The 16,678-nt window shown below is 40.9% G+C and overlaps 1 protein-coding gene across 1 annotated transcript in view; it reads right to left on the bottom strand.

Annotated features, from left to right (window-relative positions):
* Nucleotides 1-4,388: 4,388 nt before the first annotated feature.
* Nucleotides 4,389-16,678, bottom strand: part of rap1gds1 (RAP1, GTP-GDP dissociation stimulator 1) — a 31,202-nt gene continuing 18,912 nt past the window's right edge. Inside the window, exons 6-13 of the mRNA XM_071513583.1 lie at nt 14,850-14,993; nt 11,952-12,083; nt 10,928-11,062; nt 9,457-9,582; nt 9,119-9,258; nt 8,140-8,266; nt 6,669-6,797; nt 4,389-4,569 (exon numbers count right to left, since the gene is read on the bottom strand). Coding sequence (XP_071369684.1) covers nt 4,442-4,569; nt 6,669-6,797; nt 8,140-8,266; nt 9,119-9,258; nt 9,457-9,582; nt 10,928-11,062; nt 11,952-12,083; nt 14,850-14,993 — 1,061 coding nt within the window. The 3' untranslated portion in view covers nt 4,389-4,441. The remainder of the gene's footprint in view (nt 4,570-6,668; nt 6,798-8,139; nt 8,267-9,118; nt 9,259-9,456; nt 9,583-10,927; nt 11,063-11,951; nt 12,084-14,849; nt 14,994-16,678) is intronic.

The raw sequence follows: 16,678 nt of genomic DNA, 5'->3' as shown, positions 1-16,678 counted from the left end.
GTTTTAGCTACTTGACAAGTGTTTGACATCGTTTTTGATATTTTATACTTAAGGTACGTTTGATTTTGTAACTTCCGATGTGCATCGGAAAGTATTTCAGATGCATTCACAGTCTCGGTTGGCTGCGTCGTCACCGCTGACCGCTGACATCGACTGACGTTGTCACTTTAAATTTCTACATACACACTACATGTGCCAGGTCTCGGAGGTTGTAAAATCCTATGGTGAAGTGTTGGTACAGTATGACTTGGTCTCACTCGGTCCTGTAGGCCTCTCCCTCCCTCATCACTTCCTGTACCATTTTCATCTCTTAAGAGATCACAGTATGTCCCACCAACAACATTGTAATGTAACTACCTCCTTTCCATGTTCTCGTCTCATGTCCTGTGAAATGTTGACTGACATTTTAATATCGATTAATATGAATTAATAAAGGTGACAACAAAAAAAGCGACATTTTGCCTTCTTGAGTCTTTAAAAGCGGTAATTTGTGAGACCCTTTTTTTTTTCCTTTTCTCCGTCTTTCTTGCTAAGCGCTCATTGCTGTGGCGTTTCTGCACTGCACTTCCCAGAGATCACCTGTCAATCAAACAGTGTGGGCGGAGCTTGGGTTTTCTGTTGATGAGGTTTGAGTTTCTATCAAGGTTATTATAGTTTTGCATTTTTCATTAGTTTTTATTTTTATTTCATTTTGACTTTTTGTTTTCAATTTCAGTTTAGTTTGAATTCGTTTTTAAAGCGGGTTTGCTAGTTTAGTTTAGTTTTTATTTTTTGAAAATGCTTAATTTTAGTTTAGTTTTTTTTAGTTTCAGTGTTAGTTTTAGTCTTTTTTTGTAATATGTGGTATTTGTCAGGGGCGAGATTCAAAAATTCAAAATACTAGGCTTATGTATGAAATAAATTGACAAAGACGAAAACTAAAGACATTTTCTCTATAATTTTAGTTTATTTTAGTTTTGTAAACACACAATACAGTTTGTTAGTTATCGTTTTTTGTAAAGCCTTGTTTTTATTTTTATTTCAGTGAACGAAAATGTTTTTTTCACACCTAGTTTTCGTTATTTCGTTGGTTTTCGTTAACGATAATAACCTTGGTTTCTATCTCTGCTTATTTATTTATATGAAAACATAACTCATTACTACTGAGAGTTAAATGAGAGTTAAGCCAATTGCTAACCAAATAAAGCCATTCTACATTACTTTTTAATGAGACAGCTATTTGCTTATGAATTCCAATTCTAAAACACCGATATAGGAATAAAGACATAAACCATCACCAGCAATCATCTTTTAATTATCTGCTGAGTTACAATCCTCCAAATGTACAACTCATGACATTTACAACAAACATTTAAGTTTATAGTATTGTATGCAGTTACTGTGGATACATCTCCGTTGGCATGTGTCTTTAGAAGGGTACAAATCTGATAAATAACCATTCATACCTGACAAAAAAAAAAAAACACAAAAAAAAAAAAAAAGAGTTCGCCCAGACCAGTAAACACACCGTGGCGTGTAACAGAGTGTTGGTACAGTATCCGCAACATGCTGAGATGTTGTCAGTAATCCCTTTGACTAGAAGAACCGACCGTCGTACGTAAAAGAGAGAAACCTGCCCCAGGAGGGGAGATGGGGTCAAACGGTACAAAGACATGGAGTGACTATTCTGTGCTGTCCGCATTCCGTTACCCATTCTCGCGACCGGACGCGAGATAACGCGCCGAGTCGGTGTGTAACGGCGCTGATCCGTCACCATCGGTTGGTGCCTTTGCTCCTCGCTGCCTACCCCGCAAGCAGTTAAATCACAACACACACGAACACATACATACTCACACATGTAGGAATGGTTGGCTGCTTCTTGTATTTTCGTTAACCAGGGCTGTAGTACTTGAGTCCGGTCTCCAAAACCACTTTTCTGACGTCCTATCGTCCTATTTTGACTCGGACTCGTCTTGTTCTTGGCCGCTATTTGCTGTCGACTCGACTTTTTTTCTTGCCTATCTAAAAATACAAAAAATGTGAATCTGTGAAAAGCCTGACATCTAATGGTAAAAAAGCATGCTGCTGAAATGGCCATCTGCTATTGGCTGATCTTTGGTGCCAGGTAATGTCACCCTCTATAGCAGTGGTTCTCAACCTGCAGGTCGGGACACCCCAGGGGGTCGCAAGATCATTTGGGCGGGTCGCGAGATGTTTTATGGCAGTGGTTCTAAACGTGGGGTCCGGGGACCACCAGGGGTCCTCGAGGGGGGTCCCCAGCAAATTGAAGAATTGTTAAACTTCACCATTATTCAATTTACAAGAAGTTAACACACTTAGAGAATGTAGAAGAATCTCTATACAGATAGTCACTAAATTCTGGACAAAATCATACCTAACAATAAAAATATTTTCAGAGGCGAAATCTCATCAAATGGGGGTCCATGGCTCTGATGTGGACTAAATCATATCCTTGATATGAAAAAGGTTGAGAATCACTGTTTTATGGGACAGGAAAAAAAGCGTAGTTTGACTATACAAATGTATTATCGTGTCTGTTTTTCAGATTTCTCTCTAAGTTTGTATTTTTCCCTGTGAAATACTGAATAGTTTTCCGCCTCTCCGCCTCCACTGATATCAGATGAAACAACCTGAAAAGGGAAAATCAATCTTTGGTTGAACTCTTCACCTCTCTGCATATGCAGCCTGCGATGGGGGTCGCAAATTGGCATCGCTTCATTTTAAGGGGTCACAAGCCAAAAAAGGTTGAGAACCACTGCTCTATAGTGTACAGCAGGTGGTGACATCACCTAGCGCCAAAGATCAGCCAATAGCAGATGGCCATTTCAGTAGCATGCTTTTTACCATTAGAAGTCAGGCTTTACGCAGATTTGGGTTTGGGGTTTAGTTACTCTTTAAGGGATTACACCTATAGAAATCTCTGTATCTAATGGTCCTCAAACTTAAACTCCTATACATTAACCATGTACACCGTTTACAGCCTATTTTGGTCTTGGTCTTCAGTAAGACTTTATTTGCTCTGGTCTCAATCTCAACTTGGACTCAAACTCGACTGGAACTGGTCTTGGAATTTGACTCGACTACAGCCCTGTTCTTAACTATGTTCACTTCCCGTGTTCACACAATGATTCTCCTTCAACAAACGGGGGGGGGGGGGGGGGGGGAAGCTGTGGAGCCCCCCCCCCCCCTTACTTGACTGTGCAGGTTGTTGAACAGGGGAATGTGTCTTGAGCAACCGTGGAATTACGGATCAGGATAAAAACCTCTAAGTCACCTCTTACAGAATAAGTGCAAAAAAGAGTTTACAAGACGGGAGGACTCGGCGGGGCGGGGCGGGGGGGCGGGCGGGCGGGGGGGGGGGGGCAGGCTGTACTTCGAGAGTATGCGAGGGGTAAAATGACACTGACACACCTTCAACGGGACTAAAACATGCACGTTTTCTAGTCAGTTGATATTCAAACTACATGGGACACGACCGGGCACATCATGGATGGCTGCTTTTTGTTAAAAATAAATGGGTTGGGTTTTTTGTTTTTTTTGCACACCACAGGAGTTTTTTTTTTTTTTTTTGTTCTTTTGTACACGTTTTTCACTGATGGGGTTACTGGCGGATGGTATCACAGCTATGGTCGTAAAAGAGTGTCGTCTCTTATCTATTGCGTTAGGCTGTCTACGGCGCCTTGGCTCCCGCGGAGCTGCTTGTAGCAGAGGATGCATGCACGAGTGGAGGTGGGGGCTAGGGTTAGACCGATATATCCGTTTGCCGATATATCGGGCCGATATTGGCCTTTTAGATGTCCTCCGGTCAGTGTGGTCCACCTCTGATATGATGGAGGTTCCTCCCTGACCACAGCTATATCTGTATATGTTTTTGTTATTATTTCTTTTACATCAGATGTCTGACCGGAGAAATCATTCCAGTGTGCTGTGGGAGGATTTTACTCAACAGTCTGTAAAACCTGCAATAAAACCTGCTTCACCCTGCCTTAAGGAGCTGCTAAACCCACCTAGAATTTCATCAGTATGGCTTTCGACGGAGAGTTTTCGTGTCCCATGATGGTCTAAATGCTGCTTCACAGGCTGTTTTGTTTTCAAGAAAATAGTCAAATTTAAAGATATTGAATATTGGCACAAAATATCAGATAGCGACAGCTTCAATCCAAAAATATCGCCTTCAAAAAACGCATATCAGTCTAACCCTCGCGCAGATGGGCAAGGGAAGGGGCGGGGGGTGGGGGGTGGGGGGGGGGTCACGGATAGAGAAACGTGACCGTCAGACGGGCCGGCTGGCAGTTGACGCGACATGATACCTTGGCACATGACGATGGGGCACGGGGGGGGGGGGGGGGGAGAGCAGTCATGAGGAGTCGTGGGGTGGTTAGGTGGTCAGGCAGGCATTGGGGGAGAGAGAGAGGGTGGGGGGGGGGGAGGTCAGAGTCATTTAGCTCTGGGCAGTTAGCCGCTGCTCCGTGAGCGACGCCTGGTGCGACACCGTCTTGTTCTCGTGCGCCCGCAGCTTGGACACCACGTCGATGAACGCCAGGCCCTGCACTTCTTTATGGAGAGGCTCTGTGAGGAGAGGAGAGAACGAGCGTGAACGGGAGTCCGTGCGATGGCAGCGTTCACAAATCCTCCTGGTGCTCCAACGGACCGGCGGCACCTCCGAGGTCCATTGGAGAATTGGCTTAGTTAAGAATGTCTAAATATATAACAACGGGAGCGTATCTATGTTCCCAGGGTCCTATGTTCCCAGGGTCCTATGTTCCCAAGGTCCTATGTTCCCAGGGTCATATGTTCCCAGGGTCCTAAGTTCCCATGGTCCTATGTTCCCAGGGTCCTAAGTTCCCAAGGTCCTATGTTCCCAGGGTCCTAAGTTCCCAAGGTCCTATGTTCCCAGGGTCCTAAGTTCCCAAGGTCCTATGTTCTATGGGGAACATAGGACCCTGGGAACATAGGAATGACTCCTATTACAACCAGGCTAGGAAAAAGAGAGATACTAGAAAAAAGATGGTGGTGGTGTGGCTGTAGATCTATTCAGTAACATTCTATGTAAAAGTGAATAGTCTGATAAAGTGGATTTGTTTCCAAATTCCAAATTTCTACACTCTGAGTTGTAGCTTGAGAAGAGTCAGCTCAGTTAACCCGTTTTTGGCTTTGTTAGCTAGCTAACTGAGCAGCAGGCTAATTTAGTAAAGCAACCTAACAACAATGATTCAGGCACTTGCAGGTTCTTTTTGACCGCTAACTTGGAAACCAAAAGAATCCAAATCAGTTTCCCCTCAAAAACACAACAATTTTAGTCATTTTGGTCCACGATAGATTTATGATGGTTTAAAGTTAGCGGTCAAAAAGAACCCGGAAGTGCCTGATGTGTAGTTGTTTACACTACGTGAATATCAGGTTCACCTGCAGCTACAAGCTACGGCTAACACTAGCCAAGTTACGTTAGCTATTGTGTTACAAAAGGGAAATTACTGTTGTAGCTTACTTCTTATACAGGCAAAAGAAATAATGGTCCCAATAGTAATGGTAAGTAAGTTGACAGACAGTGAAAACCCACAGTGAAAGCAGTAAGAAGCCACTATAATGCCTTTAACAACAACATTGGACAGCAATGCCGTTCCGTTTTTGTAGTTAATCAAATTTCGTGTTCAAAGATGACATGCAGTCAAAATGTTTAATTTCCAAGATAACCGACATGTCATAGAAGCAATATAAAGAATAATTTGGTGGCGGCAGTCAAAAGGGTCTGGCTGCAGACCTCCACTGTCAGGCCAAGGAGTCAGGCCAGCTCCACGCTCAGGTCTCTTCTTCTCTCATTCTAATGACGCAGCCCAACGTTCTTCTTCATCGTCATTTTTTTTAATTGCTCTTTACCTCCGCTGTCAGGACAGTGCCACTACTATCTTTTTCTGTCGGCTAATTTTAATGACTCAATCCAACGTTGTTGTAGGTCGGTTAATCAATGTTTTTGTTTGAAATGATGTGTCTAATGGCCTGTTTTTGCATTTTTTTTGTACGTTTGAATAATTAAGCATGTGCATGAATGAATGAAAACAAGTAGTAAACAAAATTAATGAAAACATCAGCTAGAAACGGAGGGGAAGGATGAGATATTTCTCCAACTTCTATTGTTGTGATGTTTCATCTCTCCCGGTTAACACTATCCCCAAATCATAAGACAGTCATGGAATAGCCTGCATTGTCCCCTTAAACATTTTGCTAAATCATTAATTAGGGAGATTTCACCACTCACAACCGTGTTTTTTGTGGCAGCCTCGCAGGGCTTTTATTTTGAAAAGAAAATGCGCTTAGGCGGCAAGCCTGGAAATGTGGCGAGTTTCACAGAACTTCACCTTGAGAGGGAACTGGGAGCATAGAGATATAACACATGTTATATGTTATATCTCTATGACTGGGAGTTCAAAATAACTGACGAAGAAGAGACCTGAGTGTGGAGCTGGCCTGACAGCGGAGCTCTGCAGCCAGACCCCCCTCGCGGCAGCTGGCCCACAGTAGAAGACTGTGAATGTACTGGGCAGCTCCCGAATTGTGAATTTGTGGAACTGTGTGAATGTGAAGCAAGGTGCTGCTAGAAAGGAGTTTGGTGCTTGGCTGACATTCCCTGCATGAATAAAGGTTAAATGTTTTTTCTTGCTAGTTCTCACCTGAGCCCATGACTGAACAGATGAGGATCATGGAATTGTACTTGATCTCCGGGGCGCTCCTCTCGTCCGACAGCAGCTTGTGAAGCACCGACACCAGGCTGGCTCCGACAAAGTCCTTCTCGGCTGCAACTGGAATCGTGCGGAAACCGAGTCTCAGTTTTGTCATCGTGTCAAGAATTTGCGAACATGTCTACAGCACAGACTTGCAGGTTAACTTTAGGGATAGGGTGTTATAGCAGGAACCGAGGACAAGGGATCTGACTCAGACTTGCATTTTTAAAATAGCAACATTCATGTTTAATCTGGCTTGGGACAGTGTTTCGCCACTCATATGTGCAGTGACACCATATCCAAGAGTTGACATTAAATAGAGATGTACCTCTTATTCAAACCAAATTACAATGTAGATTGGCTATAGACAACCGTGACTAATATCTACGTCTATTTGTTTGTATGAATGTATGTGTATTTATGTTTACATCTTTGATCTATTGTGCCATTTGTTTATGTCGGGGAGGGTGTAAAAATGGACAACATGCAAACTTTTAATAACCCTTTTCTTTTCTTAATTTTTATTTATTAATTTACATTTCACCTGTCTAAATTTTTCTTTTTTGTACATTTTATTTAGTTATTTGCCCACAGTAATGTTGTGTCAATTATGCTTTTCAATATAGTCTTGATGTCTCACTATTGTTGAAGATCAATAAATACATTGTTCAAAAAAACATGCAAACTTTTGTGTTTTGGTATTTCACACTGAATGTTTTACAAAGTTGTTATGTTGTTGAAAAAATGGAAAATAAAATTGTAAAAAAATAAAATAAAATAGAGATGTACCAATAGCATTGGGATGGGCGCCAATCCAGCTCTCAAGCACTCATACTTGAATCAGCAAATTAGGCTGTCCTGATATGTCCACTACTTTAATGAAATACACTTTGGCACAATATTTTACTTTTCCCACCAGGAAAAGGTTTGGCTTATAGTTTTGTTTTATAACAGTTCAATTCTAGGCAGCAAGAATGACTATAACTCGAGTAACACTTGGATCAGCACTTGTATCGGCTGATCTACTTAAGTACTCTGTAATCATATTAGTTCTAAAAAAAACTGGGGTAGGCGCACTATTAATTTTAAATAATTAAACAAGAAAACATATCCCCCCTGGCTTTAGATATGTGAAACTGAACAACTGGGTGGTGAAGAGAAGCAACACCAATGTAATTAATTAATTACATGAATAAATTCCTTTCTGTGCCGTTTTCCTTCCTTCCGAGTTTGAGTTCGCTGTACTTGGTAAAATAAAGTAGTACTGATTTCTGATGTGTAGGTTGTACATGTTGACATCATTGTGTTGATACTACTGGCTTCAAAAATACTCATAAAAAAGTGGAAATACACAAAAAAAAGCTACTCAGTAACAGTAACTTAAATATTATAATTGCGCTACTTCCACCCTTCCTCTTACCCAGATCCAGTGCTGCTATGAGGCCCAAAGCCACCAGTGCTTCGTTCTGCATGATCATGTGCTCACTGGTTGCCATGGTTACTAAGTGCTTGACTCCTCCCCCCTGGATGACGGCTCTGACAACTTCCTGAAATCCACAAACAGATCACTTTGAAGGACCAATCCTGAGAATGCTAGAATATAGCTACCATGGTTTCTACGATAAATTACATTTTGTGAACAACCTTACATCAATTTTTATTCATTGTTTAGTAGCTGGTTAAGTAATTAACTAGCTTTAAATCGACTCTGATTCTCTGCTATTTGGTTAACAAGCTAACGTAGCTAAGTAGCAATCAATCGACTCTGATTTTAACACATTACAGCAGGAAAACCATGAATGCACCATCTATATTATACAATTCATCAATGTTGGAATTTTCTCTTCAAGAGGTCAACACAGCCAAACAAGTGTTTCTATTGGCCGGCTGAGCGAATTTGCAGGTCAAAGTTCACCAAATTTGAACTCTGCACAAAGGTCATGCGAAATTCAATTCGCAACCGGAAGTAGGGCTGAATGATTTAGAAAAAATATCTAATTGCGATTATTTTGACTGATATTGCAATTGCGATATGATTTGCGATATTAGAGGGAATGATCATTTTTACATCATTATTCTCATTTTCATTGAAAAACGTATTAAAATGATTATGGTGTGATTTTTGCGGGGATCTGTACCAAACAAAGATGTTTTCTTAAGTCTGTAGAATATGATGTGTAGGCCAGGACATCTCTGCAGCACCACAATATTTCATTTAAAATGGTATTTTGACACATTTCACCTTTAACAAATATTGCGCCTCCTGCGATTTGAAAATTGCAGTAGGCCATATTGCGATTTCGATAAAATTTTGATTAATTGTTCAGCCCTACTGACAATACTGGGCGGTTAGCGGATTACGAAAGTGACCACTTTGAATTTGAAGCCCGGTGTCTGACCTTGGACTTGCTGTGTCGGATGAGGGCCGACAGGAGCCTGTTGGACTCGCCCATCACCCCCGCGTGGTCTTTGGCTTCGCACCACTCCACCAGCCTCTCCACCAGCTTCCCGTTGGTTCCCAGCTGGTCCGCCGCTTCGGCTGAACCCACAGAACACAGCGTGCCGTGAGTTTCACACTTCATTTTGAGAAAACGCTAACAACAGGTTCGGTGACACATTAGGACAGGTGACTCGTTTCATTTGAATACCGAGCTGGAGCTGGATAGATTATGTTTAGATGCTCTCTGCTGCAGTTGCTATGATTTGGTCCATGGAGAATGATAGATGAAATCTCTACCTTGTGTATCAATGAGCATACGTAACGTCCCCAAGAGTTTAAACTGGACCGGAGGCATCTCCGACTGCAGGAACTTCAACACCACATCCGATACGCCGGCCGACAGCATCTTGGATTTGTTTACCACTGGAGAGAGGGGAACAACAGTGCCGGTTAAAACAGAATACTCAAACAAAAAAACAAGAGGAACAAAGCACACTACTGATATATTATTTAATATGTTTTATTTTTCTTCCTGTTGAGAGGCAAATATTTGTTTGCATTTAATCTATGCCACTCTGAGTGTGTTCTTTATAAAATAAAATTGTAAAATTGTATTTATTTGTAAATTTGTAAACTGGATTGTTTAGTCAAGAGTAGTATTGAAAATTATCTGTCTGCTGGGCCAAAAAAACATTCATTATTTAGCTTAGTCTTGCATGGCCAAACCCCTCCACTCTGTTTTTGCAGTATTCAAAAAAATAAATAAATAAATAAAAGTCAGGAGAAATGTCTGGCTGAGCCTTTTGCGAAATGTAGGCGGACAAACCATCTGAAGTCAACAATTCCACATGGCAACACTCAGAGCTAAGAGGCTGATGGGTGTCGTCTTGCGTTAGGTGGCATCTGTTGTCCTCAAAAATACATTTTACATATACTTCAGAATATGTTTCACATTACACAACAATTGGCCCAAGAATGCATTTGTACTTATAGATGACTTTCATTTGAAATCAATTTTGGACACTGGAAATACATTTTATTCCAGTGAGCTGTTGACAACATACGTATATCTGCAAGTCCTAATACATGTTTTGGGTCAAAATGTGTATATTTTGAAATAGGTATTTGTACATGTACAGAGTCTCCAAAATTTTTTATTTTTATCTAACCTTTACCAGGTAAAGGTTAGATAAGGTTGGATAGGTTGGTAACCTTTACCAACCTCTAACCAGGCAGGTCAATTAAGAACAAATTCTTATTTACAATGACGGCCAAGGGAAAGGTAAAGGGAAAAGGGGACAAAAAAAACAAAAAAAAAAACACACAAAAGAAACTAAAAGAACAAAAAGTCTGAAAACACCATATATCTTTTTGTGGTGCGCATTAGTTTTGATACTCGTTTAGTTGCCAGTTTACCAGTTTTTTATGCAGAAAAGTTTTCATGGAAAAAAATAATTCTGCTCTGTTTTTCTGAATTAACGAGATAATTATCTCAGAAAAACAGAGCAGAATTATGACTTTTCTCAGAATTCTGAGATAATTAGCTCGTTAATTCTGAAAAACAAAGCATAAAAAAAAAAAAAAAAAAAAATTCTGCTGTTTTTGTTAATTCAGAAAAACAGCTAAGATTTTTTTTTCTCAAGTGAATGCATTACGCTTCCGTAGACTCCTGACCTTTTTACACTCTGTATATGTGAAATGCAAGCTCTTCCTTATAGGTAGAAGAAATAGAAAGTTCCTAGACTGATGTGTTGTGGAGCGGGCTCACCGGGTATGGCCAGGTTGCGCAGGGCGCTGAGCGCTGCGTGCTGAACGGTGACGTTTCCCTCCTCAACGTGCCGGTCCAACAGCTCCAGAAGCTTCTGCACAATACCAGTGTCAACCATGTGGATGCAGTTCCCATCTACGGACACAAGTGCAAGTTGAGGAGATACATTGATGTTTTGTGAGATACTTCAGTGTTGGGTGGTAATATGTTAACAGTAATATTCCTTTTCCCAGTAATGAGGAGTAGCGTAACAAATTGTTATTTTCAATTTCACTTTCATGTCAACAATTTTGTTATCACCTCCTTTAAATGTGAGAGTGAAGATGAATAATTCAAAAATGTCCAACCCCCATCCACTGATTTGTTTTCAGGATAATTAGACATCATCCTCTCAGCTGATGTGGGTACAGACAGAAGCTTAGATGACTACTTTGTTGGGAAATGGTAGAAAAATTGACTTTCTCTGGATATTTCCACTCTTTTGACGAGAAATGGTAGAAAAGTTGACTTTCTCCGGGTGGAAGAATTCCCTCTACTTTGACGAGAAATGGTAGAAAAATTGACCGATTGTTGATATTATACGATGCTATCACCAGTTTTGAGGTTGTACCAGAAAAGTAATACAACAAGTTGTCTAACAAATTACTGCTACCAGGGAGAAATAAGCAAAGTCATAAAGTTACTTTTGAAATGAGTAACAAGTGTTAAACTTTTCTGAGTAATGGGCCCAGCATGGAACATAACACAGTAAACAAGTTCAAAAACTGCCATCACAGTTTGCATTTTCAGCAATAAAATTAATGATGGAAGCTAGTCTACAGCAAGCCAGATAGATAGGATTAGGACAAAACAGTAAGTACCAAAAACCCAGAAATCCTGGATGGATGGATGGGTAGACAGACAATTAACTAACTAACATTTTTATTTGCTATATATTATTGTTATTTTGCTGCTGTAATGCCCCACTTCCCCCACTTTCCTCTTAGTGACCCCATCTTACAACAATATGTAAAGTAAGGCTTACCGTTACGAGCGAAATTGGCGATGGCCAGCGCCCCGGCCAGCTGCAGCTGATGGTTGTGGGACGGTATCCAGGACAGGACCCTCTGGAACACGCTGCCCTTCCCTCCCTCAAACAGCTTCTGCATGGACTCATCTACACAAGGGGGCCATGTGGACACAGGTTACTGTAGCGAGAACACGATTTCTCCAAGAATCCGGCTGACACAGACTCATTTAACAATTGGTGTATATGCCCTGTGCCGCGTTTGCTTTGTAAACACATCTGCGTTACTGCTATGGAGGCAGCAAAAATCGTACTATTGGCCGCTTTAAGGAGCTGCTGACCCACCATGAATTTGAATACATATGGGTTTCACTGGAAGGTTTTAGCCATCAGTCTAAATGCCGTTTCAGAGGCTTTTCCCTCACAAGATGAATCCAAATTTTTGGCATGAAAAATGATCAAATTTTCATGGTTCCACTGGGCTGTGGGACCAGGTGAGAGGTTCTTTAGCCTGTCAATCCTATCTTTAGCTTTTCAATCTCAAATGTCCATAAAAATAAAGTTTCCAAGCACCTTTTTTATATCTGTAATTTTGAATTTTTATTCAAATTTTGTATTTTATTGTGGATGGGCTTCATTGCGGATGGCTGAGTACCCTTTCTGTTGGGATTCTTGTTGTTCTTAATTGACATTGGCATTTCCATGGACTGTCTTTGTTGCCATTTCATTTCATATTAGAATAACTGCAATCAATTGCTTAATTCTTACATTATATTGTAATTGTACTGTGGTGTTAACCCTTTTTTTTTCTTTCTTTCTTTCTCCTCGTGTGTACGTCTCCTTTGCCATTTGGTGGTCTGTATGTATGTAAGTATTAGAAATTGTGAATGAAAAAAAAAATAAAATGATCAAATTTAAACATGCTGAATATCAGAACAAACCATTGGTACAGGTATCAGCCTTCAGAAACTTTGTGTAACCTCACTGTGATTATACATATGACGGCTTGGTACTGTCAGCATCACTGGAATACCCATAACCGCATCGTAAAAAACGCCCTCTGCTGCATGTATATTGCCGAAAAAAAAAGTTTTCTTCAAAGCAGCATATATTTACTCAAATCCCCATCAGCTTGTTCAGCTAACCGCCATTCTTCCTGCGTTCCACAGTGATACACAGGAATAAAAAAGAAAAAGCAAGAAACACTGCCAGCTAGCTCCCAGGTTGCCATGTAGCACAGTGTATAAGCAGCGTGCTGGCAACCAATCAGATCGCTCGCCTCGACTGATTGGGTCTGTGGACTGTAGCGTAATGGCGAGCGTGTGCCATATGTTCTCATTTAAACTGATGGGTCTGGCGAGGCTAGCTTTAGTGACGGAGAGACCGGTATGTGTATTTATAACGCAAACCATTTTCAGGTCTATTCGACCGTAATAAAATATTTACAAAAAGGTTGAATTATTAATTCCCAACATCAGCGCGCGACAGAGGCTCTGAGGAGAGCACCGTGTACCTCCTCCATCCAGATCCCCCATAATAATCATCAAATCATTGCTCCAGGACACTGTGCACTTTTATGTCCACACATGAACAATGGTGATATTTTACGTCCATAAAATAAGTCAGTTTTCCCCTGTGATGGCCTTGTGCAGCTGGCTGCGGGGGCTGCGCTGCCACAGTAATCTGACAATCTGAAGCAAGTTTGAATTGTTAATTACTGTTACATAAGACCCTTTTTAATCGAAAGACTCCTGAGTGTGTGTGTGTGTGTGTGTGTGTGTGTGTGTGTACAGGGCTCCACCGATTTGACACAAATACCAACATTACTGGACTGAAGCTGTCAATAGCCGAGATTCAGTATCATTATCATGACTAAAATATTCACAGATTCAGTGTTTACCCCAGTTAAGTTCTTCCCATAGACAACCAGTGTAGTATTGATCGATTCTACAATAAATATGTGATCAACCAAACTGCATCATATCCATCATATCAGAGGTGGACCACACTGACTGGACCAGATCTGGGGCCGGATTCACCAATGTGTTCTTAAGATAGTAAGAAATGACATAAGAGGAAATTTTAGGAAGTTCTTAAGAAGGCTCTTAAGTGCAATTCCTCAATATTTTCTAAGTAACAGTCTCATTTCTTACAAATTTCTTTAATTTTCCTACTTAAGAACTTCTCAAAATAGGGCCTGAATTAATTCTGGTTAATACACTTTAGGCTTACTGCCATTGAGGCTAGGAGGCTAGGAGACAAGGCTAGGAGGCTAGGAGACAAGGCTAGGAGGCTAGGAGACAAGGCTAGGAGGCAACTCAAAGTGCTTCCATCTACAAAACAATTGGGGAAAAACCTATTTAGAGCAACTAGAGCAAAGATTTAAACATTGGTTGCTGTTGGTAACTGTAAAATTTGCATCTTATTTTCAACAGACATGAGACAGAGGCCTACCTGGCCCTACACCAAATAAAGCTTTACAATAAATGTTCATCTTAATGTTAGGTGTAGGGGAACCTATGAAGACTTTGAACTATAACCTACTTGTCTAAAATATGTTTAAATATATGATATTAGAGGCTTACCTTTTCACTGTAGGAGTTTTAAGACAGGTGAAGGGCCGTCTTAAAGTTAAGAAAAAAATCAAGAACAAATTTGAGAACTTTCATTTCAAGAATACCATTTATTCCTAAGTTTTTTCTTAGGAGGAAACATAAGAAGAGAGTTAAGAAAATATATAAGAGCTGTTTTTGAGAATAGCATTTTTTCCTATTTTTTTTTCTTAAGACTAAAGTTAAGAAAAAAATGGCACTTGAGAAGATTTTTTTTCTTAAGGAGGGTTTTGTGAATCCGGCCCCAGATCTCTAATTAGAGGCTGATATGGGCCCCATGTGCTGGTCTAACCCCGGCGTTTACCTCCCAGCAGCAGCAGCACCATCAGGTCGGAGGCGGTCTTGAGCTGGGCGACGTCCTCCTCCCTCTCCCCGTCCACGGTCTGAGCCACCACCTCGAGGAGACACTCCACCAGGCCGGCCTCCACCAGCTGCAGCTTGATCACGTCTAGGGAGGAAGAGGAGGACAGTTAGGGTTAGGGTCATTCATTAATACAGTGGTTCTCAACGTGGGGTCCAGGGACCACCGGGAGTCCTTGAGGGGCTTCTAGGGGGTCCCGAGCAAATGGGTAAATTGTTAAACTTCACCATCATTTCATTTACAAGACGTTACCACCATGAGAGAATGTAGAAGACTATTCTACATTCGAATATTTTTTATCATAGTTCATAGTTCACTGTTATCTCTCTACCTACAACACAGATAGTCATGGAATTCTAGACCAAATCATATCTAACAATACAAAAATTCTCAGATTTGGGTCCGAGGGACAACATCTCATCAAATGTGGGTCCGTGGCTCTAATGTGGACTAAATTTGGGGTCAGGACGTCCAAAGACACTTTTCAACTATTGTACAATGAAACCGAGCCGGCTGTGCCAAACCTACATCATTATTTATTCAACAAATGCGTTTCCATCACTATTTACTGCATATTTTATCAAAAGAACATTTTTGTGATACTGAGGAAATTTGATCAACTTTTGCCATTTCCATCCATGTTTTCTAATTCAATACATCGTAATAAAAAACCCCGAAAAAAAACAAACTGATATGTGATATGTAGAAAACAAATTAGATTGCAAGCAAGACACAAAGGGGTTAAAATCTATTTATTCCCTGTGTCATTGTGTCCCTGTCGTTTTCTAAGAATGAGTGTTGAGCTGTTCTTTCTTTCTAGACAGCCGGCGAACAAAAGCCAAAGTGAGAGAGACAACAGAGACAGACAGAGAGAGAGAGAGAGAGAGAGAGAGCGAGAGAGCGAGAGAGAGAGAGAGGTAGAGAGAGATTTCTCTGGAGTGGAGTTAAGTAGGACGTTGTCTTGGAGACTGGCAGTGTGGGAGAACCCAGTGTGCCTGGAATGGTGATAACAACAGTCGGTAAGATGCGCTCTCTCCTATTGGGACACACACACACACACACATACATAAACACACACACACACACACAGGCTGACATGTTTAAAAAAGAGCAGCTGAACAAATGTAGGAGCTGACTGTGCAGTTAGCAGTCAGCCTGGAAAGCATGAGTCACACTGAGTGGATAATTTACTACAGTAGGAGGACATGCTTGTCGTCTAAAGGCATGAGAAAACGCTGCAGTCCCTCTCCATTGTTTCGCATTGGAATCGCTAGACTCTATCGGTTGCATTATGTTCAATTCTTCCCATTTGCCCTATTCTTACTTTTATTCTATTCTAATTCTACTTTTTGAGGAGGTGGATCATATGTTGTATATGTACAGGAATAATCTGTGCTGTAATGTTAACTCCATTAAAAATAAGCTTTCACTGAAATTTGAAGAAAAACTGGTTTGAAAACGTTCTGTCAAAGCCAAAATTAAGGACATATGTGCATATCAAACAGAATTTTGGCCCTGAATTATATGTTACATCTCGTTAGAAGCCAAAGATCTTTGGTTGCACAGTTGAGAGCTGGTATTCTTCCTCTGGCCATTGAGGTTGGTCGAAAACAGACTGTGTGAGCTGTGTGATTTGGGTGAAGTGGAAAGTGAGTCCCATTTTCTTTTGTACTGTACGAATTCTGATGACTTAAGAGAGTTACTGTGCCATGAAATCGTTCGACAAAACCCTGAAATATTCTGGTGTTCAGATGAGCAAAAACTGGAATAGC

Source organism: Centroberyx affinis, unplaced genomic scaffold (assembly GCF_046629955.1).
Source record: "Centroberyx affinis isolate AG114_WGS23_722 - 3 ecotype Tasmania unplaced genomic scaffold, CSIRO-AGI_Caff_v1 ptg007358l_1, whole genome shotgun sequence".
Classification (NCBI taxonomy): Eukaryota; Metazoa; Chordata; class Actinopteri; order Beryciformes; family Berycidae; genus Centroberyx; species Centroberyx affinis.
The sequence above is the reverse complement of the archived record's forward strand: the minus strand, read 5'-3'. Positions and strand labels throughout refer to the sequence as shown.